Raw genomic sequence first — 26904 nt, 5'->3', positions numbered from 1 at the left:
GTTAGGATATGTCCTTTTCTTCCTCAGATATGTTCCTTTGGTTTATCTACATTCTCCAGAATTTCCAATGTTTGAATCGTTAGAGAATGGCTTTTGTATTGACTATTCCTAAGCTAAATGTTTGTTTTTCTTATATCACTGTCAGTACAGAATATTTATTTTTTAAAAATCCAAGAAAAAAGGCTGTTGGGTGATTCTATAAAAGAGAGGATCTGTAACCTAATTGTTTCAGTGAATAAAATCTACTGAAAGAGTACCAAGATACCATGGTGATGGGTGCTTTTACAAATGCATTGCTAAATGGAAAAATCTACTGATATAGCAGTGCGGCAGTAAAAACATAGTTACAAGTTAAATCTTACTCTGAATCATAATTTTCACTTGCTTACAACTTTCTCAATGCCTCTTGTTGTCAGACATTTCTCAAGTTTGGTTGCAACCCAAAACTGCTTAGTGTGTTTCTGAAAGTTTGAACAAATTCCACTATTCTTTATTATGCAGAAATGGGAGAGAAGCTTTAAAAATGGCCCAGTATCACCTTTGTGGGCAGCTAATGGGTTTGTTTTAAGATTTCCTACTAGGTGCAAAGGTATTCCTAAATAGTAATTTGTATTGTATGAATGTATTTCTGTTTTCAGATACAGGGCCAGATATTGCCCTCCCATAGAAATAGCCCTGGGTTGGGTATAAGAAATACAGCAAAGTTGGAGTTTCCTTCAAATACTTCTTTCTAAGGGAAGTGTGAAGGAGCCACTGAGGGAAGAGGCATATGGCCACCCAGTCCTGCACATCCTGGAAACTTCTAGGGAAAGCGAATCTGTCATCCCATGGAGGTTTAGCACCCTTTTGCTAGAGATGAAGCAAAGACTTCTAGTAAGCGTCGTTCTCTCCAGCACTCCTGGATGCAGTAGGTCTGCTCCGGTCTTAGGCCTGGTCCCCACTAAGCCCCCACTTCGGACTAAGGTACACAAATTCAGCTACGTTAATAACGTAGCTGAATTCGAAGTACCTTAGTCCGAACTTACCGCGGGTCCAGACGCGGCAGGAAGGCTCCCCCGTCGATGCCGCGTACTCCTCTCGGCGAGCTGGAGTACCGGTGTCGACGGCGAGCACTTCCGGGATCGATCCCAGAACATCTATTTCCTGCTGCCGGACCCTCCGGTAAGTGAAGACGTACCCTTATACAGGTATAACAGCTATTTGTCCCAACTCAGGCACAGCAACTCACTATGTACTGCAAGGGCCTTCATTGAGCCCTTGCTGTACACTGAAAAGTAGATTCAATATGTATGTTGGTCCCTCTGATTCAGACATACTTGAATGCTCTCAGCTGTCTCCTTAACAAACTGAACCGACTTGGATGTAACTGAAGTTAAAGACTAACTTTCAGACACTGTCAAGCTCTGTTTGAGCAGAGACTGCATGTAACTGTCAAAAGACTAAACTGGTGGAAGGTAGTTTATTCTCTTCACTAAGCAAATACTGCGAAGCTCTACTGAATGTCAAACCTGGGGAAAGTCGGACAGAAAATTAAATTTAATAGGATTCTACATATTTAAGCAAAATCTATTGCATAGTGTAAGATAATGGTATCTTCCCAAACACATACTTGTTAAAAGAATATAAGGAACCTGGGCAAATAATAAATTCATCATTGAATAATGTAGTGATAATACTTTCAGGATACTTTTTGCGCTGTACTGTGTTGCACATTAACTCCACTGAGTAATGCGAAGATACATGTGACATCTCATCTTATGACATTAACTCAGGTTACTGTATCACCTTTTCTAAACCCATTTGCGATAGGCTTGGAGGAAAAGTGCTATGTATAAAGCACAGAATATTATTACTCTTGGGCCTGATCCTGCCTATATTTTTGTACAAAATGGGAGTTCAGAATGTTAACACCTTATTTGCCGCTAACCATGAGGTTGCAATCTCTCTCTCAGTAAGTGTTCATTGGAATAGTTAATCATCCATCACTATGTACTCATAGATGCATAGACTTTTTAAGGTCAGAAGGGACCATCGTAATCATCTAGTCTGACTTCCTACACAGTAAAGGACACAGAACCTCAAGCACCCACTCCTGAAATAGATCTCTAACCTCTGGCTGACTTACTGAAGTCCTCAAATCATGGTTTAAAGACTTCAAGTTACCATTTACACTAGTTTAAACCTGCAAGTGACCCGCGCCCCATGCCATAGAAGAAAGCGTAAGTCCCCCATGGTCTCTGCCAATCTGACCAGGGGGGAAATTCCTTCCCTACCCTAAATATGACGATCAGTTAGACCATGAGCATATGGGCAAGACCCACCAGGCAGATACCTGGGAAATAGTTCTCTGTAGTAACTCAGAGCTCATCACATCTAGTGTCCCATCTCCAGACGTTGGGGATTTTTGCTACTGGCACTTGCCATTGGGCCACCTGCCATTGTAGGCAATCTCATGATACCATCCCCTCCAGAAACTTATCAAGTTCAGTTTTGAAGCCAATTAGTTTTTTTGCCCCTACTGCTTCCTTTGGAAGGCTGTTCCAGAACTTCACTCCTCGGATGCTTAGAAACCGTCACCTAATTTAAAGCCTAAACTTGTTGATGGCCAGTTTATATCCATTTGTTCTTGTGTCCACATTGGCACTTAATTTAAATAAATACCAGGGACAGAAAAGAGTTATCCCTCTGATGTGTTTATAGAGCTCAATCGTATCTCCCCCCTCAGCCTTCTTCTGGTTAGGCTAAACAAGCCAAGCTCTCTGAGTCTCCTCTCATAATTTAGGTTTTCAATTCATCAGATTCTTTTAGAACCCCTTCTCTGCACCTGTTCCAGTTTGAATTCCTGTTTCTTAAACATGGGACACCAGAATTGCACACATTATTCCAGATGAGGTCTCATGAGTGCCTTGTATAATGGTAGTAGCTCTTTCCTGTCTCTACTGGAAATACCTCACCTTATGCATCCTAAGATTGCATTAGCCTTTTTCACAGCTACATCACATTGGCGGCTCATAGTCATCCTGTAATCCACCAGTACACCCAGGTCTTTCTCCTCCTCTGTCACTTCCAACTGATAAATCCCCAGCTTATAATAAAAATTCTTGTTGTTAGTCTCTAAATACATGACTTTGCACTGTTACATTTCATCCCATTCTATTATTCCAGTTTACAAAGTCATCCAGATCTTTTTGTATGATATTCCGGTCCTCCTCGGTATTGGCAAAACCTCCCAACTTTGTGTCATCTGCAAACTTTACTAGCGCACACTCACTTTTTGTGCCAAGGTCAGTAATAAAAATGTTAAATAAGATCGGCACACACAAAAATAAAAAACAAACACCAAAATACCTCCCACCCCCAAACTCCCCTTACAAATTCCCACTCAATCTCCCTTGTTTACAGCTCTGTTTGCTTCACTTGTGCCATTGGCTGACTATTTGGCTGCCTTTCTAGGCCCCCTAATCAGGCCTCTGCTTCTCTCACTGCACACTGCCCCCTACCAGCCCCTTCAAACTGAAGGAAAAAAAACCACACAACAGCCACAAAAAACTCACTCCCAGTACCTAAGTGTACTGATGGGAATAGTGAGCATGTTGCAGAATCTTGCATTGTGGATCTGTTCCAAACAGTAGGTGGGGTTAGACCAACAGTCTCTCCACTGACATTAGCATCTCCCACTACAATGAAGTCTTTTTCTAACTTGCTGAATCAAATTAGTGTGTGGTTTATTTTTATTTTTTCTCCCAGTGGCATTGCCAACTCCAGGAAGCCATGTTAGAGCAGAATGAGGTGGTCTCTTCATATTCTTTGGATGTTTTGTACAGATGGAGGCACTGCTTGCATCAAACTCTGTAAAGAATATCGGGAAAAACGTCCTAACTGTGTAACAACGTAGGACAATGAAACAGACTATCTAGGGAAGTCATGGAATTGCCTTCACTGGAAGTTTTCAAAAAGAGGCTGGGTAGCCATCTGTCTTGGATGGTTTAGACACAACAAATATATGGCATCATGGCAGGGGGTTAAACTAGATGATCCTTGCGGTCCCTTCTAACCCTATAATTCTAAGAAGCAGAGAGTAAGGTCCAGATCCTCAAGGGTATTTATGCTCCTAACTTCCATTCATTTCAATGGAAGTTAGGAACCTAAATATCTGAGGTCAAGATCCTCAAAGTGACTTGCCCAGGGTCACACAAGGAGTTTATGGCAGAGCCAGGAATTAAAGCCCAGTTTCCTGAGTTTCAGGCCTGTGTCTAACTACAAGAATATCCTTCAATTCATAATGGGTGACCGTTAGTTTAGAGGCTGCCTCTCATGGTGACTGGCAATGCCAGCTGCATGAGCCTGAATAATATGGGACAATGTAATACCACCTTTTCACAAAATTAAGCCCAATGTGTTGTTTTCATTCACTCTTTTATATGGTTTCCAGATACTTCAGTGTTGGGTGCTTTGGAAAGTGGATGGATAGGCTGATCTGTTAGTATAAATAGGCAGAAATATAACAGACTGAAAGATAGCAGCTCTTTTACATAGCCAGGTACACATCCAATAACTACTCAATAATGCAGAGTTAGAAAAAACTGGTGGAGGAAATGTAGATGATTTTGAAGGCTTCATTCTTATTTATGGATGCCAGACAGTATAACTGTGGCATACATGTATGCTCAATATATTGTATAAGAATTTAGAGCTTCAAATGCAGCATTTGCCCAAATACCATAAGGTGAATATTCCAAATATAGTGCCTGAATTTCACCACCACAAGCTCTATTCACTAACCTGCCAAAGCTGTCTATTCAAAAGTCATAAAACAAAGAAAATAAAATATGAACCAAAATAGGATTTATTTATTTTATTGTACAAGACAACTCTTAATGTCCTTGCCAGTTCTCAGGGCTTTGTGATATGTGGTTCAAACAGCAGGCCAGTAACAAATTTTCCTCACAGAAGTGCAAACCCAGACCTGACCAGACTGTAAATAAAGGCTGCTAAAGAGATAGTCACAGACACTGCAAAAACTGCTTTCAGCCTTGAGAATCTTTTGTTTGCTCTCTTTCACCACAGTCTTCTTCACTTTGTTCATTTGCTCCTGATTATTTTAAGCATTGTCAATTATTTAGCTAACAGGCAGAAAACTAGGCTTTTATAGACATCCAAAGGGACTCTCCTGAGTGTAATAATGAAGGCAGTTTATTGAACGCCTGTGAGGTTGCTTTCTAATTGTACACATTAATCTGCCCGTGCAAGCTGGCTGAAAATATAGAAGCAGATTGCATGTGCAGATGGAACGCACGCAATGGTTTGTACGGAAAGACCTCGGCAATAAAGTTTTTCAAAATTGTCCTTTCCTTGAAAACTGGATTTATGCTGATTATTACAAATAATAAATAAAATAAATAACTTTCCCCTATATTAGTTTTGCTGTCTCGTCCTCCCCCCCCCGCTATTTCAGATCACTGGGGGGGGAATGGACCCTAAACCATTAAATTAATACAAGGGTTGACTATTTAAAAAAAAAAAAAAAAAGTTGGTGGAAAAGAGAATTGGTGGTGCGATGCTATTTTATTATATTTATCTTTTTAATTCTATACTTTGCTAGCCTGACACTAAAAGTGAGAGAGTGCCACATTGTTGATAGAAGTAGTATTTAGAATTTAAACTGTCACTATACAATGGCTACATTTAGGAATATTATTCCATCTGAAGATACTGTAATCTGAACAGCAGAATTGAGGTAACAGGCCCTATTTTGCCTTTAGATGTCTGTATGATTGCCAAAGAAGTCAATGGGAGCTTTGTGAATTTGGGGTCAGATTTTGGCATGCAGTTACTGAAAAAGGGCTTAGTGGTAAGATTCTTCAGTGGGGTGGTGAGCACCCTCTCCTTCCATTAAAGGGCACGGAGAATGCTTTCAGCACCTTGCAGGACTGAGTGGGTGTTTTGGTCATGTCCACTTCACCTAATAGCTTTCCAACAAAAGGTGATTGCAGGCACATGCATCTGGTCATAACAGCATGCTTGCAGGGTTTCCAATTTTTTGTTAAACCCAGCACAAAGACTATGGGATAAATTCACTTCTGTAGCAGGAGTAGAGTGTAGGGGAGACAACTGCATGTTCTGAACCTATGGGAGCAGCTACACCTGAGGGCAGATCCACTGCCACGGAGGGCAGTGATAGCAGTCTCCTGCCTCCCGTGGTGGGAGAAGATGGATATCACAGTCCCACCTCCTGTAGTGGCACTGCTGAAGGACACTTTTTAAGGGGAAGGGCCAAATTAGTACCACACTACTGGGTCTCACTACTTCATCCAAGATTACTGGGAATTAAAAGAAATTGGGGGGAGGGTAATATTCTCCTGTGTCAATTGTCGATATCAGGGGTCGGCAACCTACATCATGCGAGCCGATTTTGAGTGGCACGCTGCCTGCCTGGTGAGAGGAGGAGGAGGGGCCGGAAAGCGCCATGCTGGGGGAAGAAGCAGGGGAGGAGGGAAGCTTGGCTGCTGCAGGACCAAACTTCTGCCTCCTGCCCCCACAGGGGAGAGCGGTGTGGGGGGGAGGGGTTCCGGCCCCCTGCCCTACTCAGCCCCCCCTGCCCACCGCTCTCCCCTGCAGGGGCAGGAGGCAGAAGCTTGGTCCTGCGGCAGCCAAGCTTCCCCCCTCCCCTGCTTCTTCCCACAGCTTGGTGCATTCCGGCCCCTCCTCCTCCCTCTCCCTCTCCCTCTCCCTGCCGGCGATGGCCCTTGCGAAGGGGAGGGGGAGTGGAGCAGAGCCGAGCGGCAGCGTGCTCCCTGCTCCATAGAGCAGGCAGAGAGAGGTAGGGACAGAGCCTGGGGGAAGGGGGTGGAACAGGGCATATCCCTTCCAGCCCCCTGCCATGAGCTGCTCAGGGCAGATGGCTGGGAGCACCCCCACGAGCCGAGCACCCCAGCCCTCTGCCCTGACCTCCCCACAACACCCAGCCTTCTGCCCTGCACCTCCACACACACCCCAGACTTATAGAGAGAGACCTTCTAAAAAACGTTAACATGTATTACCAGCATGCGAAACCTTAAATTAAAGTGAATAAATGAAGACTCGGCACACCACTTCTGAAAGGTTGCCTACCCCTGGTCTATATTGTAATTGGTCAGTTTGCTGTATGAGAGACCTACACAGAAAAGCGGGGGAGGAAGAATTAGAAAACTGTTCAAAAGCCTCAAATTGGCAGAAACATGTTTTTTCAGCTAACCAAGCTAACTGCTCAAGCACTCAGTGGCTTCAGCTGGAGTGGAGTTAGAGCAACTCTAATCATTCATGAAAACCCCAACCTTAAAATTGAGCTATGGCTGGGTGCCCCATGTCTCTTAAAGTAGGCTCCCTGGGAGAGTCAGTGAATCAATACAACTCCCATCTGGCCTGGTCCTATTCTGGGCTTGGCTCAGCCCCATTTCAGGGCTGCAGCAGTACTAATTCCAGCTGCCCCACTGGGGCAAAGTGTGCAGGCAGCTTCCATGGCTGAGCTCTCATTGCTGGTGGATTTTCTGTTGCGTGAGATCACAACTTTGGTTTCACCAGCCATGAATAAAGCCTCTCAGGGAACTAGACTAAGCATGTTGATTCTGATGGGCAATGCAGGAAACTGTGTATGTATATAAGAATTTAGCTGTATAGTGGTGGTATCTGGAATGAAACTTAAATATGTGATTACAAGAAGTCCCATTATTACATGGTAAAGGCCGGATAAGAAATGTGCATGCAGCCCAGGAAAACATATCTAGAACACTATTCATGGAGGACTTTAACTACTCTCCAGTTGGACCGGAAGAGAAATTGTAAAATGAGTAGGACAAGCATTGTAAAATGACAGAGCAGGCATATAATCTGATAGCTGTTCCCCTAGTTCTTCCACAGACATTCCTACTGTCTTGGTGCCCCATTCTTATTTTATGTCTCCAATTGGCATGCAGGCTTCTCTGGTCAGGGATCATGTATTTTATCTGTTCTGAGAGAGATCTAGCACGCCTTGGGGTGCTGTTAGAATAATGGAATACAGCTGTATTGCTGGAGACCCCACAGTCTGAGCAGGCAATGAGTTCAGAAGCTGTTTTGTTTGTTAATAAAAAGGTATGATTTTGAAAAAACGAAGGTAGAAATTACTGAAAATCATAGGGAGAAATAAATCCTAGCATCAGATCTGTGATGGATGCGAAGGTATTGTGCAGAACAAATATACCAGCTTTTAAAAAATAGATAATGGTATCTTACTCTCCACTGATTAAAGCAACAATATTAATAGTGATTAGTTTCATTCAAAAGTAACAATTAAAAATACAATAGAAGGTTGTTTTTTTTTAAATATAGACAAATATTTTAACATAGCTCTGCAAAGTGTTGCCCATGGAGGCTTTTTCATAGGAATTTAAAATATCCCACTTAAAAAAACAAACGATCATTGTAAAGGGCAGGTAAGGAAACTTGTGCCCAGGCTGAAAAATGAAGTGACAGCTTTTCAGGGCATCTTACCACCAGACAAGGTGCCCAATTCAGCATCCGTATCTCATACACTGAATCATTAAATATGCACTAACTCACAGGCTTTTCAAGATTGGGTCCTTTGTTGTCACCTCTTTAACTATCGGATCTACAATGACATATAAATGATTAATCACAATAAAATAAAAGGAGTTGTCAAGAACTGTACTCCGTGATTATCATGTTCCTGTACCAGATATTGACTGGCTATAGAGGTTATTTATATACACATACCAGCTGTGGTCATCATATGATCTTTGAATGCTCTGCCTGGTATGGCTGTAGTTTTTAAATAAGGTATTTTTACACACTGCACCACCTAGTGGCTGAAGAATATAATAATTTAGCATTCCATTTCATCCCCTTTAAATTCTACATTCCTACCATTTACCTATCATGTTGTCTTTGAAGTTCAATATGGATCAGTCTGTTAACTGTGTCTGAATCTTACTTGTTTTCTAATGACATGACCCAAACGCATAATAACTTGGTCATCCATTAGTTGTAACGACTGGCTGAGATCAGTTTGGAATCCTTGAGACTTCGTTATCTTGTTCTGCATCTGCTGTCTGTGGGGTTTGCTCTGTTGATTGATCTTTCTGAGGAACAAATTGTAGATGTTAGTGGTTTCTGTTGAATGCTCCACTTGGTCTCGTTCACATATGGTCTGGGCGCTGAATTATTTTTCTTTACGACAGCTGGATTTGGCCATCCTTTTTCTCCAACCATCCAATCTGACAAGATCTTGATCACCAGGTTCTAGACCTGGCAGCTGTTTGAGTGTTGTCTGTTTGCTTGTAAAAGTGTTCATAGGCTTTTTGCCTTTTGAGACAGATTCTAACTTTGGAAAAGAACAGTAGTTCTGAATTGTCTTCCCATTGAGAGTTGTGCTGGACTATATCCAAGAGCTGATATTGGTGTTGATGTGCAACTCAGAAAAGCAAGGAATCGATCTTCTTGCTGCAAGATTTTCTTGGCTGTCTATACAAGCTCTCTCAGCTTCTCCATTCACTTGTGGGCAATGTGGTCTGCCAGTAATACGAATAAAATCACATTTCATTCAGAATGACTTAAATTTTGCCACAGTGAATTGTGGTCCATTGTCTGTCCATCATGAGTTGTTCTGGAAACTGAAGTGAACAAAAGTGCACTTCAGTTTCTCGATAAGACTGACGTTCGATCTTTCGAATATATTATTTTTTTATACCTGGAAAAATAGTCCACAATGACTAGATCAACCAGTCTTTTGAATTTGCATAAATCTGCATCTAGTCTCTTCCAAGATCTCTCTCGTAGAGGTGTGTATACACTGACTGATCCAGAATTGTCACTTAAGTTGATTTTTCACTTGATCTCCTTTCAAAAGTCCAATATCATCAAATCCTCCACAGAGTTCTTTCTCCTTTGTTACTAGGCCCATCATGGCTGCTACACTCTAGCTGAGAAGGTTGTTGGTCTTTGATCCTTTGATCACATGCACTCTGAATGCATAGCTTTTTGTCTTTTTGTAAGTTGTTTCTGTGGTGAACTGGCCCATGCAGTTCGGAATAGCTCCAGGGCCAGCCAGAGCTTTTTCAGGTGACTTAAGCTCTGGGAGGGCTTGAAAGTGACCGTACGTCCCTTCTGAAATGACTGTGACACCAGCTCCCAAGTCACTTTTAGAGTCAATAGTCTTGCTATGAATATTCAGTTTCACTCTCCAGGCAAGCTCTGTCATCCTAAGTGAGTGATCCCAGAAACAGTGGCTCTTGATTGTCTGTCTGTAATATGAGTCAACTTCCTGACCATTATGGTGAGGCAAACAAAGGTACAAAATGTCCATATTTCATTCATGTATTACATCATGCGCCTCTGGTTGGACATGCATCCTCTCTTGGGATATGATTTTTTCCACACCTTGTGCACATAGGCTGGAATTTGTCTCTCGTAGCCTAGGAGTTCTCTCCTTGCTGCAGGGGTTTTATTATAGTAACTTTTCACATGCAAGTGTCTGTTTATAGCGTCTAAGCCGGTTTCAGGTTTTTCAAGTTGCTCCTGCCTTTTTGTTCTGTTGCTTGATTGAATCTGAGTGCTTTGCTATCTATATAGCCTGCGCTAAGGTCACATCTCTCTTCAACTGTAGCTGTTGTGAAAGGTTTTTATCTGTAAGCCCAATAACCATCAAGTTTTATATTTTCCCCAAATCAGTTTTCAGCCAATGTATGCAGAGCTCTTATAAAACATTCAACATTTCCCCTTGGTTCTTGAATTCTCAGGTGAAAACATGCTCCTTCATAAACCACATTTCTCTGAGGTATAAAATATGCATCAAACTGTGAAAGTTATTAGTGACCCCCCCGCCCCGTTAACAGAGTAGCCGTTATGTCAGCCAGCGGCCATTAGGGGGAAGCAAACACTTTAAGAACACAGTAGCCTGAACTTTTCAACTGTCTTCCCTTCAAGGCCTTAAGGTAGTTGGAGCTGGTCCCAAGCCGGTTTTCACTGACCAGATAGCAAAAGCACGGGGCTGACCACCACCAATCAAGTGTTAACACTGCAAAGACCTTGGTCTAAATGTGTATAAATGATCTGTAAAATGTGTGTGAGACAGAGTTTTTGTACTAAGGTGCAAAGCTCTCCTTTCTTCTGCAGAATAAAGCAACTCTTCCTTATCCCTGTCTGGCTGTTATTGGCTCTCAGCTAGGTGGACCCAATATTTCGGTAACAGTTTCTGGCGACCCCAGATGGGACCCTCCTAGCTCGGACATTGGACTCCGGACGGCTGCGGCGAACTGGGAACGGCGCCAACGGGGTGTTTCGCCCCTTTTCTCTGCTTCACCGCGGCCCCCGGGGTTCGTGCTCCGATAAGGTGAGTCCTAATAGGATAAGGAGACACTATCTGGTTCTGGTCTGGTTAACCGGTTTATGAATTTCTGTCTTATACATTGGGTGTTAGGTGTGTATTGGTAAAAATTCCTGTAATAGAATCCTATTAGACCATAATTCCCTCTGTTCTCTGTGTAATTCTCTGTTAGAGTGTCAGCAGGCAGATAGGTGGGTCTCTGTTTAGACCATAATTCCCTCTGTTCTCTGTGTAATTCTCTGTTAGAGTGTCAGCAGGCAGATAGGTGGGTCTCTGTTTAGGCCATAATTCCCTCTGTTCTCTGTGTAATTCTATTTTAAGAGTGTCAGCAGGCAGATGGGTGGGTCTCTGGTAAAACCCTCTAAGGATAGTCCTTTGGATTATATGTTAAGCAAATGGCCCTTACCCGGTGTTCAAAAAGGGATGTCAAGGAAGCGTTTTTTACAACTTTGCACCAAGGACTGGCCAGCCTTGGGAACTGCGTGGCCCGAGTATGGCTCCTTTGATATTCCTACCCATTTAACCCCCTTACGCCTAACATTGAAAAACCAAGCGCCGGGGCAAATGGACTATTGGTTTTTGTGGGACGATGAGGCCCATCGTCGCATGAAGAAGGTACAGGTTCAAGCCCCTCTATTCCCGAAAGCTTCTGTCCCTCATGAGGCTGATTATTTGGAGGATATCCCCCCCATATATTGCTCTAGACCACGCCCATCCCCGGCGGCAGCATTACCAATTAGGGGGGACCCGGTACCCTCCTCAACGGAGACCAGGACAGCAGGTCTACCGAGACAGATATTACCAATAAAGACTGAGGACACCACAATGCAGGCAAGCAAATCAGCTAGTGGAGCCACCAGCAGTGGGTACACTACCTCCCTGTCTGTTCCCAGCCTTAGTCCGTCCCATACAAGGAAGGGGGCACTTTATAGGGACGAAGTAATTAATGTCCAAGCACCCCTCCGGACCATCCCAGTCCCTACAACGGATGGGAATGTTGTAAACCGTTATGTTCATGTCCCCTTTACCACTGCTGACCTTATGAACTGGCAAACCACTACACCTCGCCTTAGGAACGACCCGGACGTCGTTCACAGGCGATTCCGTGCCATTTTCCAGTCTCATAGTCCTGATTGGCAAGACGTGGGCCAACTTTTAGATTGCTTATTGCGCACGGAAGAGAAAGAGCGGGTACTGAGGGGGGCCCGGGAGGCTGCAGAGGCTGCCAACAACGGTCGCAATTTTATAAGGCTCGCCAATCCGCCCCATTGGAACCCGAATAATTTGACCCAACAAGCAGATCTGAAGAAATTCCTAGATTATATTTTGACAGGCATAAAACAAGCAGAAAAAAGAACTTTAGATTGGACAAAAGTTCATAATACTGTGCAAAAAAAAGAAAAACACCCTTCTGACTTTTATGAGAGACTTTGTAAAGCATTTTGTATCCATACTAATATAAATCCCAAGGCCATGGACACACAGTCCACGGTCAGGCTTATTTTTATTTCCCAGTCAGCCCCGGACATCAAGAAGCGGTTGCAGCAGCTTGAGGGTGCTGAAGGAAAATCCCTGGAGGAACTGGTAAGCGTGGCCACCCGAGTATATCATACAAGGGAAAAAGTTCAAAAAACCAAACAAGTGAAAATGCTAGCAGCCCTTGTAAACACTGAAAATAAAAAACAGGGAGAGAGACAGGGACCCCCCAAGTGGCAACCAAAATCAGATTATGGGGGGAACCCAAGACATGCCAATAATATATGTAACTACTGTAAGCAGCTTGGCCACTGAAAAAAAAAGTGTCCAAACAGACCTACTGGACGACAACCCCGTCGCCCAGACCGACCTCAACAACAGATGGCTGTGACAAGAACAGACGCTGTTGCTAATAAGGAATGACGGCAACCAGGGGGTCCTCTTGTCACCTATTCAAATGATTTTACCACTTATGTTTGTTCCTCCACAGACCCCCAGGTTCGCCTAACATTGGGAGGAACCACCTATTCTTGTCTTTTGGATTCAGGGGCTGCACTTTCTACTGTTACTGCCAAGCCGGAGAGAGGAAGCCTTACAGATAAGAGCATTCCGGTAATGGGTATAGGCGGGAAGCCATTTAACTGTTCTGTATTACAGGAGGCTGCTGTAGAAATCTCTGGTGTCTCCTCCTCCCATGCCTTTCTGCTAGCCCCGGATTCCCCAGTTAACCTCTTAGGCAAAGATCTGTTGTGTAAACTACGTGCTCAAATGTTCTTTTCAGATGACAAAATCATTCTTCGGTTGCCTCAAACCCAACTTCCCCAGCTGTGTGCTGTTCTAACCCAAGTTTCAAAGGACCCGATCCTGCCTGCGGACCAAATCTTACCCAAGCAACTCAGACAGGAGGTAAACATCTCCCTGTGGGGCACTTCAAGGGCAGACTTGGGGACTCTCCAGACAGAGCCAGTGCGTATAACCCTGAAGCCAGGCATTGAAATTCCTCGGATTCGTCAGTATCCCATCCCCCAAGAAGCTCTGCTTGGCCTCCGGAGTCTTATCACCACATTCCTACGGTTGGGAGTGCTGGTTCACACCAAGTCTCCTTTCAATACTCCCATCCTGCCAGTAAAAAAACCTGACATGAACTCAGAGGGAAAACCGGTATACCGATTTGTCCAGGACTTACGTGCAGTAAATAAGGTTGTCCAAGCTAGACACAATGTGGTACCAAACCCTCACACAATCCTAACTGCCATTCCAGCAGGTACTGCTTGTTATTCAGTAATAGACTTGTGTAATGCTTTTTTTAGTATTCCTCTAAATAAAGACAGCTGGGATATCTTTGCATTTACATGGACGAACCCAGAAACTAGGAGAGCAGAACAACTGACCTGGACTCGGCTCCCGCAAGGATATGTTGAGTCCCCGACTATTTTTTCCTCTATCCTAACACGTAACTTAGCTAATATCAGCCTACCGGGTGGGTCTACATATCTCTTGTATGTGAATGACGTCCTGGTTTGTTCTCCGGATCAGGTAACATGTAAAACAAACACTATTTACTTGCTAAATTGCTTGGCAGACAAGAGACATAAAGTATCTCCTTCTAAGTTGCAGTTTGCCAAAGACAAGGTAACTTATCTTGGTCATGTACTCACCCCTGGGTATCGAGCGTTATCTAGTACCCGTATTCAGTCAATTCTTAACATTCCCCAACCAGAAACAAAACGCGAAATGCGGGGATTTTTAGGCCTGGCAGGATTCTGCCGTTCCTGGATTCCAGGTTTTAGGGAAATGGCAAAACCCCTCTTTAAACAGATCACCCATGATGCTGAGGAGCCCCTTCACTGGGATTCTGGGGCCATCAAAGCCTTCCAGGGAATTAAAACAGCTTTGGTCTCAGCCCCAGCCCTTGGACTCCCTGATTATCGCAAACCCTTTGTTCTCTATGTACATGAGCGACTTGGGGTGGCCTCTAGTGTCCTTACTCAGGCTTTTGGACCCAAAAAACGACCTGTGGCCTATTTCTCCAAAAAATTGGATGCTGTGGCACAGGGCTTTCCTGGCTGTCTCCGAGCAGTGGTTGCTGCTGGTCTCCTAGTACCCCAAGCGGAAAAAATTACCTTGGGCCATCCACTAACCTTACGAACCCCTCATGCAGCTCAACAATTGTTGGTCCAAAAGGGCACGCAACATTTGACCTCTCAAAGATTAACGCATTTGGAAGTTTCTTTATTGTCCAGAACCAATTTAAAAATTGAACAGTGCCATACCTTGAACCCTGCAACCCTTTTACCGTTCCCGAACTATGATTATAAGCCCTCACATAATTGCCTTCAGATAGTGCAACATCAAGAAAAACCTCGAGTAGACCTTTCAGATGTGCCCATTCAAAATGCTGAACTAGAACTGTATACTGATGGTTCAGCACGGGTCATGGAGGGCCAACGGGTATCTGGGTTTGCAGTAACTACTCAGTTTGATGTATTACAGTCTGCTCCCCTGGGACCTTCCACCTCAGCTCAGGCAGCAGAATTGATAGCCCTCACCCGAGCATGTGAGTTGGCAGCAAGTCAGTCGGTAAACATATATACTGACTCGAAATATGCCTTTGGTGTTTGCCATGCCACAGGCCAACTGTGGGCAGAGCGTGGCTTTATTACCTCCAGTGGCACTAAGGTGGCCCATGGGCCCTTAATCCTGAAATTATTGGAAGCCATACATCTGCCATCTAAGATTGCCATCGTCCATGTTCGGGCTCATCAGAAGAAAAACAATCCCACCGTTAATGGGAATCGGTTGGCTAATTCAGCTTCAAAAGCAGCCTCCCTACAGCCATATGTTACCAACCAGATGGTACTCACATCCTCCACCCCGCCAACTCCAGTCCCAGCCCCTTTTACCCCTGAGCCATCAGAAGTCGAGCGTTAAAAAAGCATGGGGGCCACCAAAACCCGAGGGGGGGAATGGCAACTGCCAGATAAAAAAAAAGCATTGCCCCGAGCTGCTCTACGGCCTGCCCTATTTAAATTACACCAGGAAACCCACGGTAGTGCAAAGGCCATGGCAGCTACTGTAAATAAACTTTGGTATGCTCCTGGAGTATTCCAGAAAGCTAAACGAGTCCTTGCCACTTGTGACATCTGTGTGAAATTCAATCCAAGGGGGGAACCTAAAGGCCCCCCTGAAGCCAGGTTATGGGCATACACACCCTTCGAGCAACTTCAAATTAACTACTCAGAAATGCCTAAATGCCAGGGCTACAAGTACCTCCTTGTAATCGTGTGTCAACTAACTGGATGAACTAAAGCATTCCCGACTAGACGAGCAACTGCCGTGGAAGTGGGAAAGACCTTATTAAACCATGTCATTCCTAGGTTTGGCCCCCCTAGGTCTATTGACTCTAATCAAAAAACTCATTTTACTGCCCAAATTATTCAAAACATTGCAAAAGCCCTAAGTATTAACTGGCTTCTACACACCCCTTGAAAACCACCATCTTCAGGACAAGTGGAAAGAATAAACCAAACTTTAAAACTTAAACTTTCTAAGCTGTGTGCTCAAACTAGGTTAAAATGGCTTCAGGCTCTGCCTTTGGCCCTCTTGGCAGTTCAAACTGCCCCTAGAGGCCGGCTCCGTCTCTCTCCCTTTAAACTTTTATTTGGCAGGCCATACACCGGATTTGCTAATCCAGAATTTGTAACTAATTTAGCCACTTGAGGTGACAAAGAACTAACCAAATATGTTGTTTCCCTTCAAACCACTCTCAAATCTCTCCACAGGTATGCGGCTCAATTTCAGTCCCTACCCGCTGATGTTCCTGCCCACCGGATCGCTCCAGGAGACTGGGTCTATGTAAAAAAGTGAAAACACAAGCCTCTCCAACCCCGGTGGGCGGGCCCTTTCCAAGTCCTTCTTACCTCTCACACTGCTGTTCGAGTGAGAGAGCAAAACACTTAAATACACCACACCCGAGTCAAGCTAGCCCCTAGGACGGGGCCAGAAGCAGACAACTTCGGACCTCAAGGGAGCACCGCCAGCTCTTCCCACCGCAACCCGAAAAAGCCAGAAGCAGACAATACCTAGAAAGCTGAACCTCTTAAAGAACTAAAGCTTCTGTTCCGGCAAACAAAATCCTAAAACTTTATAACTATGGGTTCTCAAACGGTGCTGCAGTGGCTATTGCTTTTGGGTTTGCCCCTTGTACAAGCTAATCCACACCCAGCCGCTAAATCTCTTCAGCAAATAGCCACATTAAAACACTTATCTAATTGTTGGCTGTGTCACAAAACCCGCTCTAAAAAAGGAATAAGATTGTAGGCTGTACCAGCAAATCTTTCTAAAGTACTCTCCTTACAAGTAAAACGGAAAACTGAATGGGCATAAATTAAAAAATATCAATATAACAAATATGAGAAAAAGTCTGAGGTTTGGCATTATTATTGGGCAGCTAAGGGGGTCCCTCTTTTTGAAGTTCTTGGGATCGAGTATAAAATGCCCCTTTGTTTGAAAAATGCTAAAAAAAAAGAGAAAAAAGTGGGCTACCTTCCCCTGGAGGCCTGTGATCAAATCCTTCGGTTTGAGGTCAGAAATAAAACCTTTTACCCTTTAAATACCCCTGAGAATGCCCAAAAACCCCATTGTCTCCTACACATGGCCATTACTGTAAAACCAACAGGCTTTTGTTATCAAGGGCAGTGGTTTCCCTCATTCCTCCCGTTAGGCCCCATAAATAAAACACATATGTATTATATAAATATTTACTCTGGCATTCTGTTGCCCCACACATCCCTTAAAAGGATGTCTGAATGCCCGGAGCCTATGGGATCACTTGCAAGTTTTACAGCTAACATATTTAAGGTTACGTATTGTAAAGCCATTTTAAACACTACCCATGCCCTAAAAAACTTAAATGTTTCCCATTAAAGGTGCCAGAACCGGCTAGTAAGTAACTCCGGAAGCTGGAATAAAAGGGTAACCTGGCGCCATCAAGTTGCAGGTAATACCCTTACCCTCTATTTAAAAACCCCTGGCTTGTATTTTATCTGTGGCCACAATGTCTATAAAGCTCTTCCTCCAGGTTAGCAAAGTCGGTGCGGTGTAGCCCGGGTGTTACCAAATGTCCAAGTAAACAACACATTGGATGCCAGCCAGATTCTTAATCTGGGCAGCTATGCCCATAAGTTTTTAACACCCCCCCTTATAAGGACTCGAGCAAAACGTGCCAACAATCCCCTAGTAGTCAGGCAAACGGGGTTTCACTCCTTTGTTCGTGCGCTCATTCCTGGGTTGGGGGTAGCCGAGCTAGAAAAAGCAGTAGTAAATATTTCTGCAAAATTAAAAAAAATAGCCAATGCATCAATAAACGCTTTGCAAAAGTTAAAACAAAAAATTAATAAAGTAGCAAAAATAGCTTTGCAAAATAAACGTGTGTTAAATGCTATAAATGCTAAATTAGAAGGGGCTTGTGCTCGCATCGGAAAAAAATGTTGTTTCTATGTTAATCATTCTGGCTTAATTAAGCAGGATTTACAAGCCATTAAGAATGCTGCTGTTGTTTTCCATGCTGTATCTCTTAATCACACTTTTAGTTTTAAAAACCTCCTCCCAGACCTTGGGTCATAGTTTACAAGGCTCTTTCAAACAATTGTTAAATGGATTCTTTTTTTTCTTTTCCTTCTATGTGTTATTTGAACAATAATACAATGTGCCAAATGCCTGTGTAATGCTATAATCAAAAGCTCTGCTGTCCATAAAAAAACCCAATATCTGTCCCTCCAGCTTAATCGCAAATTGCGTAACGGGCCTGACAATTTTTGAATTTGCCAGGCCCGAAGGGGGGACTGTGAAAGTTATTAGTGACCCCCCCGCCCCGTTAACAGAGTAGCCGTTATGTCAGCCAGCGGCCATTAGGGAGAAGCAAACACTTTAAAAACACAGTAGCCTAAACTTTTCAACTGTCTTCCCTTCAAGGCCTTAAAGTAGTTGGAGCTGGTCCCAAGCCGGTTTTCACTAACCAGATAGCAAAAGCACGGGGCTGACCACCACCAATCAAGTGTTAACACTGCAAAGACCTTAGTCTAAATGTGTATAAATAATCTGTAAAATGTGTGTAAAACAGAGTTTTTGTACTAAAGTGCAAAGCTCTCCTTTCTTCTGCAGAATAAAGCAACTCTTCCTTATCCCTGTCTGGCTGTTATTGGCTCTCAGCTAGGTGGACCCAATATTTCGGTAACAAAACATAGCCAGAACTCTTTCCTAGTCATCTTTGTGGCTGTCCTCATTAAAGTCAAAGGATTTAAAGATATGGTCTGCTAGCTTCCCCATAAAATAAATTAAAGAAGATACCTGTATATTTCCAGTTTCTTTGTGAAGCTTGGTAGCAATGCAAAATCTTGCAAAATAATGTTTCCAGTCTGTCCATTCTGGAGCTTGTCAAAGTTGAAGTTGTCTGGAGCACTGAAGACTGGCATGTTGATGAGATCCTGCAACCTTTGTTGCTATTTTTCTTTTGTTTCTGTTCTTTATTTACTCCTGACACCATGTCATGTGCTTCTGTATCAGATATGGACTGGCTACAGAGCTTGCTTATACACACCAGATGTGTTTATTGTAAGATCCTTTAATGTTCTGCCAGTTATGGCTGAGGTTAGCTTACATAAGGTATTTTTACACACTACCATCTGGTGGTTGAACACTATAATAGTTTAACATTCCATTACAATGCTGACTAGGAATTTTAGGCCTTGATGCTGCAGTCAGATCAGAGTTTAGAGGTCTGCCAATTTGATCCAGTTGTAGGACTGGGGCCTAAATCTCTTGTAAATCATGATTTTGTTGGGAGTACCAACAGTATGCTGAAAATTCAATGGACTTTATTACACTGCTTTCTATAATCCCGCCTCTGACTAGAAATATAGGGTTTTTTATTAGTTTTCAAAAAATTACATAGAATGATATTTTAAATTACTCTTTGTACAGTTTGAAGATGAGGAATCTGACAGGGCCTGCAGTAAGCATGCATGCTTGTGTGTGTCTTGCAGTAGGAACTTTCATTTTGAGCACACAGCACTGGGTAATATGATAGCATATATTGTGCAAATACAAAGGCATTGCACTTCTGTGACTTGTGTTACAGTTACACAGAATTCTGTGTTGCTGTATGTGATCCTGAATTTCTTTCTAACACTTGTTTAAAAGCAGCTCAGTTGAGTTTCTTTCAAAAGGTATTTTCTTTTCTATACCGTTATGCTGAGGATTTTGACCTTGCTGTGGTTTAAAGCCACAGCCTTGGGTTAGGAGCTCCTAGTATGGAAACGTTACCATCTCAGCGGAAGCTCTGGGACTGCCACCACTGTAATGGCTGCACGTGTTGGAGGCTGGCTCTGGCTCTGTGCCATTTCTGCAGGGAGATTAATGTCTCCTGAGCTGCTAAACTATGCATCAGGGAGGTCCCATTCAGGTCTCAGCTGAACTGTTGTTATTTTTTAATTTTGTTTTTTCCCCACATTAAGAACCTGTAAACTATGGTTTCCTTTTGTATCTATTTACTATGAACTCTGGACACACTCTCCTTCAGCTGACATCAGCTCCCTCATTTCACCCAAAGGGACTCTCTTGGGACCAGCACTTATTAGATTTTTGTAGAAATAAGCTTTTCGAAGATTGAAACCAATAAGCATTTCTAGGAATTTTTAAATTATTCCAGTGGAAACAGTTTTTAAAAACCAACTCACCCTACCTGTAGTATCAGCAACACCCCAAAATGCAGTGTTCTGTAAGTGCATGGGACCCTGAAAGTAAAATTGATTAGAAATATGAAGGGAGGTTGATCAGATAAACTTTGGCATTTCTCCCGGCTTGAGAAGTAAAAATGAAGTAATCAAATTCGCAAGTCAAATTCATTCTTGCTGTCTATGAAATCTTACATTGAATAATCTAGCGTGTTGCTTGTTCCAGATATAAGAATTTTGTGGGGATTTTTTATTTTTGTGGTTGGTTGGTTGGTTGTCACCATGCCTCCGTGGGTCACCACTGCGAATACCAAATTCAGGACAAACTGCCGAGAAGTAGGGCAGATATCCCCCCCTAAACTGGTGGTTATTCTCCCTTAAGATACACCAAACCAGCAACAAAAGTAAACTTCAGTTTCATCACACTGGCTAAGCAGTTTCCTCTAGGCATTCCAGTCCTTGTATCACCACCAAAAACACGAGACTTAAAGATGAGTGGTTATTTAAAACCAGTTTCATCAAATAAAATGTTCTTCTGATCCCAAAGGACCAGCCACGTACCCAGGCCAATATACAACTCAGATCTTACCGAATAATCATGCTGTTTCCAATCCTTTAGTATCTAAAATCTAAAAGTTTATTTATAAAAAAGAAAGGTGAGAGTTAAAATTGGTTAAAGGAATCAAATACATACAATAATTGCAAAGTTCTTGGTTCAGACTTGTAGCAGTGATGGAATAAACTGCTAGCTTAAATCAAGTCTCTGGTTGCTTCCAAATCATTGGAAGGTCCTCAGTCCTTTGGTTGGAATGCTCCCATTAGTATAAGTTCATAGTCCAGAGGTTTGAGCAGGAAAGAGTCAAAATGGAGGTGTTTCCAGGGCCTTTTATAGCTTCTGCCATGTGGAAGGAAACCCATTGTTTCAAACAAAGCCCTCAGCCCAGCTAGTGGAAAATTATAGATAGAAAGAGGGTGTTTGGAGTCACATGGGCAAGTCACATGTCCATGCATGATTTCTCTTAGTCACAACAGAGGCCATTACCACTTGTTCACACGAAAGTCCCTCAAGCGTAGATGGGTGTCTTCCATAGTCCATTGTTAGTTGAGTGTCCCTTGATGGGCCACTTAACTTGAATAGTCCTTTCAAGATATGCAGGCTAAATACCTTGTGGGCGTTACCGCAGGAGCAAACATATTTGAAATACAGATACAGAGCCAATACTCATAACTTCAAATACAAAAATGATACATGCATTCAAATAGCATAATCCTATTCAGCAAATCATAACCTTTCCACAGACACCTTACTTGACATAATTTGTACAAGATTTTTTGCAATTATGTAACAATGGTAGCAACAATGATCTACATGGTCGTATTTAATCAGATAACGACACAGGTTGGGTTTGTTAAAAAAGTGTATATTATTTTGACGTTACACTGTCCCTCTTAAAGTTGTATAACACTTTAGAGAAACATGGCCAAATTCTCTGTTGGTGTAAAACAAATGAAGCCAAAGAGCTACATCAATAGAGAGCTCAGCTCACATCTTTGATGACAAATAAAATTAGGAAACTACCAGTATGGAAAAAACAAAACGACTATGACACTATTTGGATGCTGCTTGGCCTCTCCAGGTTCTCTTCCCTCTTAACTGTGTTAAGATCCTCTTGACTACGTTGAAGCTTATCTTGGGTTTGAAATGACTACACCAGTAATTCAACATGGTGTCAAAATAAGCTAGCGCGCTCTTCAGAGTAATATAAAGAATGCAGCAGCATTTAAAGATTAAAAACAAATCTATTGGGGACGGGGGGGGGACGTGGAGGGAAGAATCAGACAAGCATACAGCAAGCTCCTGACCTTACTGCTGAGACTGGTGCTGTTTATCATTAGTAGGCCTGAGTAATAAGCACTTTGCTTAAAAAAAAAAAAAAAAATTCATAAGTAGCCCAGTCTGCAAGGAACAAAGTGGCTGAGTGGTGCATCTAGCATGCAGCTGCCAGAATCCATATGCAACAGGCCACAAAATGCTGCAGTTGTCTCTTACATATTAGCTACACTATTTCTAGTCTGTTGCGTTTGGGCACATATGGTGTACAACATTATAAAATGTTGTACCGCTTTGTTTTTCAGCCCAGAAGCCTGAGAATGTACAGATACCAGTGGAGGTTCTCATATGCATTTCTAAGTTTAGTTAAGCTGAGAAGTGCATATTATCTCTTTTAAATTTGTGTGTGGGAGGAAGGGCTTCTTTTGCATACGGTCTCCTTGTAAACACTATAAAACCTATGAGAGCAGGCTGTGCTGTAAATTGCCATAGTTTTCTTTATGAAACTATAATCTGCCAGTGTATCCCAAATCCATATCTGTTTTTTTCAGGTTTTTAAAAAAAGTGCTTATGAATGCATCTAGGCACAGCTATGAAAAAAATCACATAGTGCAGCACAAGGTTAAATTCAACAAATCTCCACAACCCATCAAACACGTTCTTGCCACCCAATCACACCTGCATGCAGAGACTTGAATAACAGGTATGCCAGGCAACTTGCGGTGGAGGTCAGGAAAGTCTGGTTCGTGCCCATCAATGCCTGCATGAAGATCTTTCCTTGGCAAAATCTTTAATCCAGGAGAGAGATGAAAGAATCTGATGTAAGGGTTCATTGTACTAAGCATGAAGAAAAATACTTTAAAATAAGCTTGTCATTTAAGATGCTGGTGGGAGGGTTTAGAACAAAGGATTCAGGTAAGCAATTATATGCTGCTGATGGTGAAATCTGATAGAATGTGTCTCAGAATAAGATTGAAAATGGTAGAGAGGCCCCTTTAACACAGAAATAGCTCTGCTTTTTCTCTTTCAAACAAATCACTCCCAACAAATGCTTTATCCATCATATCAGTTCTGTTTCTGATGTTCCACTTCATTCTATCTAGCTCTCAAACCTTTTGTTCCAGCTATGGTGCTTTTCTGTTATTGCACGATAAATCTAGGATTAGAATCTAGGGGTGCAATTGTAGGCTGTATTTATATTTCAAGAAAGCACTAACAACTCTGTTTGGGTTTCTCTGTAGCAAAACCACTGAACTATTGGAGAGATTGGACTTGGGTTTGCCAAAGAGAAACTCCTGTCAGATGGCTAATCTGAGCCCAGAATCTACAGCATGGGTAAGTCCTACCATGGAATATGACACATCCTCTGTAATGTTCTGCTAGTGCTAACGGTGCTACCAACAATACAATGTTAGTATTTCATTTAGTTTAATAAACTGCACAGACTCAATGTAATGCATACCATGGAATAGTTTGGCTTGGAAGGATGGCTACAGCCTCACAGACCCTTTCCCTGCATTGCACGGACTGACTTCATTGTTCATAAATCCATCTCTAAAAAGTTGACCCTAACTGAAGTGCGCAGCACCCAGCAGTTCCCATTGAAAGCAACTAACCCTTCTGGTTGCTAAACCCTTTTGAAAACCTGTCTATTTCATTTAGATGCATAAATGGAAGCTGCTGGGTGCTGAGTTATTTTAAAAATCCAGCCACAGGAATAGTCTATTCTCCAGTATCTCCTAGAAAAATTATTCCAAAATTAACTTGGGTGGGTTGTCCCATTTCTGAACTGATCTGATATCTTATCTCATAATATCACTAATCAGCCACCAGTAACTAATCAGAATAATTGCTCTTTACATCTTTCCTGAGGGTTTTTTTTTTCCTACATTCTTAACAAGGGAAAGAACACCTCATTGTTTGTCTAATCAATAATTCCTGAAGTGCACTCAGCTGTTTGGGCTGCCCCGCTTTTGGAAACATTTGCCGTGGGGAGTCATTATGCCAATGTTTGCAGAGCCAGGCTCAGATTACAGGTGCAGCGACGGGCAACAGATCAGCTACCGTGTGCAGAAAGGAATTATAGCTGGTCGCTACATACCCTGGAGTCAGCAAAGCTTGGAAACTTTACTGAATAGCTCATATACCATAGCGGCTTTAGTGTCTGCTGAATCTTAAGTGTCAGCTACTAAGAAAAAAAAAATTCTCTCCCTTTTGGCTTTAGTCTTGCTTCAGCCTTCCTGGAAATACGTTGGAGCCTCACAGGTTGAGAAACCTTGATGGAGAGAGAATATGTTCAGACCTTGGCATTTCCTCATAGGCCTTGCTTCACAGTCTCTTTCCCTGTCCCTCAATACCATGAACTGAGAAGGTGGTGTATAATTTTTTTTTTTTTGAGTCTCTGGGACCAGTTCCCAGTGGCTTCCTTTACCTTCACCACAGGTATAAGGGTCTTAAAATGGGTGGAAACAGCCTTTAGGGAATACACCAGCTGTAGAGGAAGTTCCCTTCTTGGCACAGAGCCGGAGGAATGAGTTTCTAGTGCCCTTTGTGCAGCCCCCCACACACAGAGTGTGCAGGTAAAGGGAGGGTCGTGGCTGGAGTACAGTATGCTCTAGCTGTTTTCAGCTGATGCAGCATCCCTTAGTGGGCCCCCTCAGGGCTGCTCTAATTTATGTTGGGGACCAAGCAGGCCACTGAAATGGCAAAGAATACAAGAGGCAGAACGATGATGTAAAGCCATGTTTGCCTCCTCACCTATCACCACACGAGAGCTGAACAATGAGACCTGGGCCTAGTGGATTTATCTGAGGCAGGACTAGTCCTACAAATTTCAGTAGGATGTACTCGAATTGAAAACCTCCCCAGGACTGGTCCTGATTTCAGAGACATTAGTGTGATGGCCCTAGGGTAGGGAGAGGTGGAGGAGGATACATGGGCACAAGTCAGATATCGGGAATGGCAATATACAAAAACCTGTAGGAGAACACTTCAGCCTCCCTGGCCACACAATAGCAGATGTAAAGGTAGCCATCTTACAGCAAAAAAAACTTCAGGATCAGACTCCAAAGAGAAACTGCTGAGCTCCAGTTCATTTGCAAATTTGACACCATCAGATCAGGATTAAACAAAGACTGTGAATGGCTATCCAACTACAGAAGCAGTTTCTCCTCCCTTGGTGTTCACACCCCAACTGCTAGCAGAGCACCTCACCCTCCCTGATTGAACTAACCTCGTTATCTCCATAGTGATTTATACCTGCCTCTGGAAATTTCCATTACTTGCATCTGAAGAAGTGAGGTTCTTACCCACGAAAGCTTATGCTCCCAATACTTCTGTTAGTCTTACAGGTGCCACAGGACCCTCTGTTGCTTTTTACAGATTCAGACTAACACGGCTACCCCTCTGATACTTGCTGCTTGTGTATATGTGATGAGCCAGTATAGCATATGTCACTCCTTGCTAGCATGACTCTATGGCCTTGTATTTGTAAAAGATCTGTTCAGGCTAGTGGAACCACTCTACAGGTAAACTAGCACCTATTGCGCCCCATTAAGGGAGCTATAACATATAAGCAATGAAGTACCACTCGGTATAAAACCACTTGAGCACTAAGAGGTAATAGCAAAGGGGAAATGTTATACTTGAATTATGCTAGTTTGATGTGGTGTTTTGAGCTAGTCTGTGTTTAACCTGCAAAAAATTGTGACCTGCTATTTTTTTAAATTTTTGTTCAACTTCTAAAATATAAGAGATCTAGTAAAGACACATTTAATAAAATGGACAAAATAACTGACTTTCTGTTCACGAGCCCTTCCAAAAACATAAAAAATATTCATTTGGAGTCAAATGGAATGTTTTGTTCAATGTAATTTTAATTTTTGAGTGGTTAACATTATTTTAAATAAAACTTGAAAAATTTCAAAACAAGAAGTCCTTTAGAATCAAAACATTTTGACCTTTTTGGAATTTTTGTTACACGAACAATTGAGCAAACCTGAGGGATAGCTCAGTGGTTTGAGCATTGGCCTGCTAAACCCAGGGTTGTGAGTTCAATCCTTCAGGGGGCCACTTGGGAATCTGGGGCAAAATAAGTACTTGGTCCTGCTAGTGAAGGCAGGGGGCTGGACTCGATGACCTATCAAGGTCTCTTCCAGTTCTAGGAGATGGGATATCTCCATTTATATAAAAAAAAAAAAAAAAAAATGTTTCCATGTTGCCAAATTTGTATCTTTTTGCTGGGAAAAGGGTGAGGTTAAATTTTTCACTCTCTAAATTCTAATTTTTAGCATTGTTACGATTCTCAGTGGTTGCATGTACTAGAAAAGGACATACAGTTCTTGCTAAAAACAGTTTAAATTTCCCAGATCCTTTCCGTGGTATTACTGTCTAATGCACAAACATCACTGGGTGCACATTTATCCCTTCCCACTGGATGTAGACAAATTCAGTTTCTTTTTAGGGACACTCCTCTTTTTATTGGTGGCTTCTCTTCTCCCTCCCCC

The 26904-nt window shown here is 42.7% G+C and overlaps 1 protein-coding gene across 2 annotated transcripts in view; it reads left to right on the top strand.

The window, feature by feature from the left end:
• The window catches only part of EPSTI1 (epithelial stromal interaction 1), an 87226-nt gene that overhangs the window by 33540 nt on the left and 26782 nt on the right, over nucleotides 1–26904 (top strand). For both annotated transcript variants that reach the window (XM_005308173.4, XM_065581195.1), the window contains exon 7: nucleotides 23641–23734. In XM_005308173.4, coding sequence (XP_005308230.2) covers nucleotides 23641–23734 — 94 coding nt within the window. The remainder of the gene's footprint in view (nucleotides 1–23640; nucleotides 23735–26904) is intronic.

This window comes from Chrysemys picta, chromosome 1 (assembly GCF_011386835.1).
Source record: "Chrysemys picta bellii isolate R12L10 chromosome 1, ASM1138683v2, whole genome shotgun sequence".
In the NCBI taxonomy this organism is placed as follows: Eukaryota; Metazoa; Chordata; order Testudines; family Emydidae; genus Chrysemys; species Chrysemys picta.
The sequence above is the reverse complement of the archived record's forward strand: the minus strand, read 5'-3'. Positions and strand labels throughout refer to the sequence as shown.